Source organism: Rhipicephalus sanguineus, chromosome 5 (assembly GCF_013339695.2).
Source record: "Rhipicephalus sanguineus isolate Rsan-2018 chromosome 5, BIME_Rsan_1.4, whole genome shotgun sequence".
Classification (NCBI taxonomy): Eukaryota; Metazoa; Arthropoda; class Arachnida; order Ixodida; family Ixodidae; genus Rhipicephalus; species Rhipicephalus sanguineus.
The window spans coordinates 131,127,585-131,136,164 of record NC_051180.1 but is presented as its reverse complement, the minus strand read 5'-3'; the positions used below and the strand labels follow the sequence as shown (position 1 = coordinate 131,136,164).

Below are 8,580 nucleotides of genomic sequence, written 5' to 3'. Positions count from 1 at the left end.
AGAAGTAGGGCAGCAGGCACTGTGCCATTTTTCGTCATTTTACGGAGAGCCGTGGTACCTGCTAAACGCATGTAAGGCATTATGCGCACTTTGTTGATGCTGTGCCTGATGACGACGAAGAATTATGGCAGAGCCCTTTGTAATGGGTTGGAAGCATTCAACAACCTACTCGTTGCGCAATTCGCATTGTGTGACGCCTGGTTACAGAATTCGCGTTGTGCGACGCTTGGCGCTTATTTTACTCTTCTACCACGCTATATTGCATATGCTAATGTGGTTCCTTCCCGTCATGAAGCCTGTGTAGGACCTTTTTGCAGAGCAGTTTCAAGCACCGGCATAGCTCAGAGGTTGAATACTGGGCTCCCACGCAGAGGGCCCACGTTCGAACTTCGTTCCATCCTGCAATTTTTTTTCTTATTTCGTTTTTTTTTTCTTATTTCGAGCGATACTGGTTACGGACACCGGCGGCGGCGGCGGCGGCGGCGGACAACTACGGCGCCAAAAACGGCCGGTGAAATGATCTCATAACAGCTTTCACTGTAAAAAGAAAAAGGGCAGGACAAGAGACCAGTGCACGTAGTTCCATACTTGCACAAGTTGTTACACAATCTAAAGAAAGTTTCAAATAGGCACAATGTTAACTTGCTTTTCAGTGCGCCTTGCAAGCTGTCCTCGATATGCGCACGCATGAAACCAAGAAACAAGCCTCCCGCATGCTACACTAAACACAAAACCCGCTTCAGTGAATGCACGAGTGATGTGGTTTGTGTGATTCCCATGAGTTGTGGAAAAGTTTATATATGTCAGACTGGACAATGTTTCAACGATCGCGCGCGTCAGCACTGCAATAATGTAAAAAATGGATATGGCAGTCATTTAGTTGACCACTGTAAGAAGTGCGCATGTGTTCCCATGTTTGATAAAACGAAATTTATAGGAAATGGAAAATCTAAGAAGGAAAGGGAACTTTTAGAGGCCTTTTGGATCCATAACGAAGGTGATAAGTGTATCAGTTCGCCCTCTCTTCTACTCTCGGAGAGAGAAATAAACTTCTTAAAAGTAAGATTGAGAGTGTGATTAGCGAGTGTTTGTTGTGCGCATGTTCATTCTGAGAATGTATAAAAGGCTGGTTTTTCTTGAAATAAACATTCAGTTGGCAGTCAGCACTTGTCCCGTGGTCTTCGTTCCTTTGTCGTCCTTGTTTCATTCGCTCTGTTACTTTCTTTGCTCTAGGATCTGGTATGCAAAGGGACGCGTGCTGATTTTACGCATGGGACTCTTACAATTCTTGCTCTTGCAATGGTTATCCACAGTGCTACTTGTTCATTCGCTTTCGCCCGTATTATCCGCCGAATGAACAAGCGAAACGAAATGGAGGTTAGAGGCGATACATGAAAAAATAAAAGAAAAGTTTATTGCATTTAGGATAGCTGTAGTAGTCGAAGGAACGCTCAGCCTCTTCAACGGCTTGCTTGGCTGTTCAACTGACTAAAGAACAGTGTCAGAAGCTGCGGAAGTTCTTCAATTAATTTTACCCTATATCACGTGCTTGGTTATCCAGACCAAGGCCGGCCATATCCCAAACCGTAAGTGGATGCGCTCGTGTAGGGAGATGAGAGGGGCGACGAGCCACCGATGATACGGTACTGCCGACCAGCGGGGAGTGGGTTAGCGTTGTACACTGCGTCGGCGCTAGCACCAGGGGCAGTTCCGGGCTCGTTGGTGTCGATCTTTGCGCGGAATCCACCAGCGTCAGCGATGTACTTCACCTGGCGGTAGATGCCGTTGGCGTCGGAATACCCGTACATGCCGGTCTTGGTGTTCGAGGCGTCGCCTTGTTCTTTGTGGTAGGACTTGGTGCCGTACTGGTCTTGGTTGTCGTAGCCGAAACTGTACGGTTGCGGTGGCTGCATTAGAGAATACAGTTTAGTACGACATCCTGCATTTATCTACGAGCGATGTAAGCAGTAAAATAACTTATTTAGATGGTTGCCTCATTTCACACTGTTCTTTTAATATTTGTTTTTTTTTCTTATGTTAGATACGGCTGCTTACCACTGCACGTCTTTCAGAAGAAACTTCGCATGGCGTCGCCGGATTGTTGAGTTCAACCAGGAATAATTCGTGCTTTTTCCGTACACCTTACCAAAGTTTTGTAATTATGAAGGGAAACAGCTACACATTTATTCTCATTTACTGCTATGTTACAATCGTATAAACAAAATATTTTATTACACATGTGAATGCAAATGCATGACTCAATGTGAACGAAAAGATCAATGATTTTAATGCTTGTGTCAAAACCGAAATTTACTTCCCCGGAAGCATACGACGGACTGAATCTTTATTCTCACGTTCACTATTAGTGGCTTCAATGATACTGCTGCAGCGCATTCTTTATTTAGGCAGACCAACGAACAGCGCTGAGTTTCCGTTAGTTCCGAGCTCAACATACTAAGATCGCATGCGCACAGTTTTCATAATCACAGTTCTAAGGGCTTGAAAGGACATAACTGACATTTATCCAGCGCTTTTTGAGCGCGTATGTTAGGCGCACGTTCCTGCGTTGAGCGGCGTCGTCGTTGTCGGCGTAACTGAACGAGGACAAAAAGGGCGAACGTGGGGCGCAGCCAGCCGCTGTGTTAGCTTGCGCTTCTTTTGACAGCGCAACGCATGCCTTTCGCGCACGGGCACCAGAAAGTGGGTTCACCTGCGAGACTTGGGAGAAGAAGACGTGCGTTGGTCGAAGGGACATTTAGCGGTGCCGCCCGGTCCACAGCAGGCATCGTCTGCCCGTGGTCCGCAGTCCGTGGTCCTGCCCTCAGCTTCCTTCTCCAAGTCGTGTTCACCCTCAGCGGTTCCTTCAAGGGTGTCTACGTGCATCCTACTGCGGGGGTGCGGCGGAATCGGACGGTGCTCTTAGACATTGCAACCTAATGTCTCTTTCGTCTCCCGGCCAGGCATATTCTGCCTGGTCGGCTTCCCTTGCTAACAATGACCTGCCAATCGATCTTTTTTTGCGCAGTGGTCTGAACAGCGTTCCTGTGGCCCTGGTTCCAACCAATGGGGAATCCATTCGCATGAAAAACCCGAGAATAATTCAGGAAGAGCTCCGGAAGATAACTGATCATTTCCAACTGATCACCGAGGTGCGTCAGTTTGGACGTGGTGGCATTCTGTGCTGCTCGCCGGACCAGGCCTGCATCACAGATCTTCTGAAATGCACAACGTTTGCCTCTCATCCGGTGAGCTGTTTCGTGCCGGCCCATTTGGCCTGTGTGAAGGGTCTAGTTCGTGGCGTGGACTCGAGCCTTACACCACTAGAAATACTAGAAATGTTTGCCGTAGCAGGAGCAGTGTCCGTATTCCGGTGCTCGCGTAACGTTGAGAACAAGAAGGTCCCTACAGAGTCGGTGATCGTGAAATCTGCCGGCACGACTCGTCCGACCGAAATTAAAGCATGGCCTTTGATTTATCGTGTTGAAGCGCTATCCCCTCGCCCACTTCAGTGTAGAAAATGCTGGAGGTACGGACATACCTTAAAGGGATGCAGATCGGAGGTGAGGTGCCGTACATGCGCTGAACAACACTATACTAATGATTGCTCAACCCAAGAAGTGAGATGTTGTTTATGTAGTGGACTTCACGCAGCTGATGATGAAGGTTGCCCTATGAGGACACAGGAGTTGCAACTCCTAGAGATAATTGAACAGAAACGATGCTCCCGGCGTGAGGCCCGATCTGTTCTTTCAGAGCACTCACGTGGCTATGCCACCGCTGCCAACCGGGCCAATCAGACGCTCGACTCGTCGCTGACGGATATAATAGCATCAACGGTGGAAAGATCGATGACGAAGTTGATGGAAACTTTATTTGTGAGCCTAACCGAATCATTGGCACAAGTGGTGAATACTCAATTGACACAAATCTTGCAGGGCGGTAATCGATATGCTGAGAATCCTTTACTACCTTCTCCAGGTGAGATTACTGAGGTTTCATCTGAACCAGGCCCTTCGAAACCAAAGCCAAGCACGTCGAACACAGGCCGTAAACTAATTGTACCTACTGAACACGAGGTAGATTGGAGCTCTGACTCCGGATCCCATGACTCGATGCCGGAAAAAATGGACCTTGATTCAAGAAAAATGAAAAGACGTGCTTCCCCTGAAGCACAGGGGTCTTCACAGAACTCCAAAGCAAAGAGTAAGAAGTACCAGAAGGAAACCTCATCAAAAAGGATTTCTTGAAGGATAGCATTTTGGAGAAAGCAGTGAGTGCTGCTGGTATTTCACCAAAATAGGCAGTCTAAAAGTACTACAGTGGAATTGCCGTTCTATTTTTTCAGCAACTACCGACTTATTCCATCTTTGTGATCATTATTCCCCCGATGTTATTGTTTTACAAGAAACTTGGCTTTCAGAGGAAAAGTGCTTTAAAATTAAAAATTACCGCTCATTTAGATTAGACCGGCCCTCTCGCGGTGGCGGTTTGGCAATTTTTATATCCTCCAAAATTGCTCATAGAGCGAAAATTACATATCAGTTAATGACTTCAGATAGCGAGGTTCTAGCATTAGACATTACTATTCCGGGATACCTCCCATTTTCGTTAATTAATTCATATTTTCCAGCGGGTGTTCAAAATTCTGCCGTTCTAGATACCGTAGCTTCAAATTGCCGCAAAGATATTATATTAGTGGGGGACTTCAATTCTCACCATATTTCGTGGGGTTTTAAAACTGACTTGAATGGGAAGCGTCTGTGGGATTGGGCTAATAAGAATAACTTGATGTGTATCAACACCAGAACTCCCACGTTTGTGTATAATCAGTCTTATTCTGTGCTTGACCTGACTTTTTCTAGTGTTAATTTGTCCATCTCAACATGGTCTGCTATTAATTCTGGCACAAGTAGCGACCATATGCCTATATTTTTTGAGATGGTATGCCCAGTAACTTCCATGATTCGACCATCGGTTACGCATGTAAATTTCAGTACATTTGGAAAATTACTACGAGCGGCTATATCTAACCGAGCAGATGATAGGGAACCAGACGCTATCAGATTAAGCGACATCTTAAAAGAATCGTTGAATAAGTCCAAATTCACCATACACAGCTCCAAAAGCGCTTCGACCAACCCTTGGTGGAATGCGGACTGTTCGCGGGCGTATAGATTAAGAAAAGCTGCATGGAAAAAATTACGTTTCAACCAGTGCCCTCGCAACTGGAGTGACTATAAGTATGCCGCCGCGAGTTTTAAAAGAGCCGTTGCCATTGCGAAGGACAAATTTGACAGTGAACGTTCTGAGTTTCTCTCAAAGACAGCAAACAGAAAAGCACTATTTCGCTTTCTGAGAACCAAGAAAGTTCTTCCAGTACTGAAAACCGTAGAATCTGTAGTATCAACACCAAGTGAACTGAAGTCCTTTCTCGAAGACATCGCTCAGGGCCTAGAGAGTCGCTTTACGACTGTTCTCTTATACCAACCCCAGACCCCTAAGAGGGGTGAGGATTTTGAGGAGGTCACAGCTGCTGAGCTAGTAAATGTGGTAAGAACGCTGCCTAATTCCGCTCCAGGTCCTGATGGTATCACGACGTCGGTAATAAAAGCAGTACATAAAATATACCCCCTTGGCCTACTCGAAATTGTGAATCACTCAATCAGAAATTCTTGGATCCCAGCTGATTGGAGAGTTGCAAAAGTTATTCCATTATTAAAAAAGCAAGGCGCGGGTTTTACCTTAGATAATATCAGGCCTATAGCACTCACATCAAATCTAGTAAAACTCGTCGAGAGAATTCTACATAGCCGGGTAGATCGCTGGATGGCAGAAAAAATGACACTGAGCCCATGTCAAATTGGTTTCAGGCGTGGTTGTTCCATTTGGTGTGCACATGTTGATCTATAAAGTAGAATACAGCTTGCTCGATATCATAAACAATATTCAGCTTTAGTAACCTTAGATATCACCAAAGCCTATGACAGTGTGGAGCATGTGAAACTGATAAATTCGCTTCAGAACTTAGGACTGCCAGAATACTTTGTGGCATGGGTCTATGCTTTCTTGAGGGATAGAGAATTTTATTGCTCGCAATCTGGTGTCAGTTCTTCAAAATATAAGCAAACGAGAGGCCTCCCGCAGGGTTCAGTGTTATCACCCTTATTATTTAATATTCTACTATGTTCTATTCCCATACAGCAGAACGTGCAGGTGTATGTGTATGCCGATGATATCGCATTTTTCGCTACGTCAGCAGACATTCACACTTTTTACCAAACCCTGCAGAAATACATGAATAGCCTGGAAACCTGGCTAGAGGGTATTAATTTATCGCTAAATATTAATAAAAGTGCAATTGTTGTTTTCGCACAAAATGTACCAGTGCAAATTTCATTACTTTACCGACAAGCCGTGATACCTCAGGTCGAGTCAGTTAGGTATTTAGGAGTAACCTATACCGACAAACTTGACTGGAGACCCCATATAGAAAACATGGCTACTAAGGGAGCACGCGCAGTAGGAATGCTGCGTAGGCTCAGCAATAAACGTGCCGGTTTGCGCAGAGACGTGCTCGACATGATTTATTGCATGTACATTCGACCAATTCTAGAATTCGGCTGCGTTTTGTTTTCTGGCGCTCCGGCTTATAAAGTTCGACCATTGGTTTTGTTAGAACGTGAATTATTACGATTATGTCTGGGGCTACCAAAAATTGTTGCAAACAATATTCTATACGAAGAATCACGCCTGCCGTCTCTTATCAAAAGATTTCATATTTTAACAGTACGTACATTCCTAAAAATCTATACTTCTCCACAGAGGAGGTCACAGTATGTCTTCATTAACCAGCAAGCCTCATTTTTTAACCACCAATGGTCTAGATTTCGTTGCCCCCAGGTCATTTTTACACAGAGACTTTTGGACCCATTAAAAGTTCATCTCTGGGAAGTACAGATACTCAGCACTGTAGAAACAATTAGGATTGAATTTGATGATATATATCCCAAGAACGCGAAAAATTTACCACATAAATATCTAAATTGCATTTTGGAAGATCATCTGGCCACTTTAGAAACAAACACTGTGATAGCGACTGATGCGTCCGTTTGTGAAGAGAAGGCAGGTGTGGGAATTGTATCATTCTCTCTAGACTGGTCATTCTCGATTCGGTTACCGGATTTCACCCCTATTTACCAGGCTGAATTGCTGGCAATAGTCCTAGCATTGAGTAAATTGCCCCAGTGTCTATCAGCAGTGGTTGTACTAACAGACTGCCTCTCTGTCTGTTCTGCGTTAAGTGCACCTAATTTATCGAGTACCATACAGACGTTCTATTCGATGATTCCCAGGCATGTACGGCTGGTTCGATTAGTGTGGGTACCAGGCCATAGAGGGCTAGCACTCAATGAATATGCGGATGCACTGGCAGTATCATCCCATGATGGCCCTATTTTGTCTGTATTGCCCACGTCAGCGTATGTCACAGCAGCGAGATTTGAAAAGCGTACCACGGCCAATAACTTCGATAAATCTCCTTTGTTTTCATCAGATTTCCCACAGCTAAAGTTTCCTTGGAAGAGCAGATGGTGTTCATCTAGGAAGGAAGAAATACTAATTACAAGGCTACGCTGTCGAGTCCCACCACTGAACTTTTACCTTCACAGGTCGGGTCTGGCTCAGTCACCGTTATGCCTCCACTGTAATGAGAGGGAATCTCTGGAGCACTTCTTTTTGACGTGCCGAAGATTTAAAACACAAAGAAAAAGACTACTAGAAGAACCCCTGCGGAAGTTGGGCTTGAATTTGTCACTTCCGGTGATTCTTTCATTTGGGGCAACCATATTTGGTTTTAGCCACAGGAGCGTTTTCAACGCTGTCTCTAATTTTTTACGAGAATCCAAAAGAATTGAATGTTGAGTGTAGCCTCAGTTGTCTTATATGCAAGTGTATATATATATATATTTTTTATTGTTCTTGTTGTTGTTTCCATATAGGCGTTTTTTTTTCTTTTTTTCTCTTCTTCAAATATTGCGAGTTTATATGTAAAGGCTAAACATTTCATTTCAGCTTTTTCCTTCACCAAGTGAATTAGTTTTCTAAGCAAAGCACCGTCCGCTTCATGGCCTATCCCCCGCAGTGGGTTGAGCCAAAGTACTGAGGAACCAACCAACCAACCAACTTTGTGTATGGAGCACTCAAGATGACTTTTAGCTTTTGCATCTAGTTTTCCGGGCGCACATTCATCCGTAAAAAAAAACAAGCTTTAGAGCGCAGCTCTTAAGCGCCCGTTCCTGCATTGAGCTGCGTCAGCGTCGTCGTAACCAGCAGAGCGAACGAAGATGAAAGAGAGCGAACGCGGAGCGCAGCGGAGGACGAAACGGCGATAGCGAGGACAGCGCGAGGAGGAGGGAACAACAGTGGCGAGAGCACAGATTCTGCGGTGCCCATCCGTGGCGCCGCAGTAGTGCGCGCTATCGCTCGGTCGCCGATGACATCATCACTAAGGTATGCGGCGAGGGCGTCCACCGATACCATATATGAAAATAAAGCGCTGAATGAACGGAGGGCTGTCTGCGG

The 8,580-nt window shown here is 45.2% G+C and overlaps 1 protein-coding gene across 2 annotated transcripts in view; it reads right to left on the bottom strand.

Moving 5' to 3' along the window:
* Positions 1-1,416: 1,416 nt before the first annotated feature.
* Positions 1,417-8,580, bottom strand: part of LOC119394256 (cuticle protein 10.9) — a 94,283-nt gene continuing 87,119 nt past the window's right edge. Inside the window, exon 4 of one of the 2 annotated variants that reach the window (XM_037661544.2) lies at positions 1,417-1,769. In XM_037661544.2, coding sequence (XP_037517472.2) covers positions 1,554-1,769 — 216 coding nt within the window. In that variant the 3' untranslated portion in view covers positions 1,417-1,553. Of the gene's footprint in view, positions 1,908-8,580 lie in introns of both variants that reach the window. The other variant, XM_049415727.1, reaches the window with a different exon arrangement.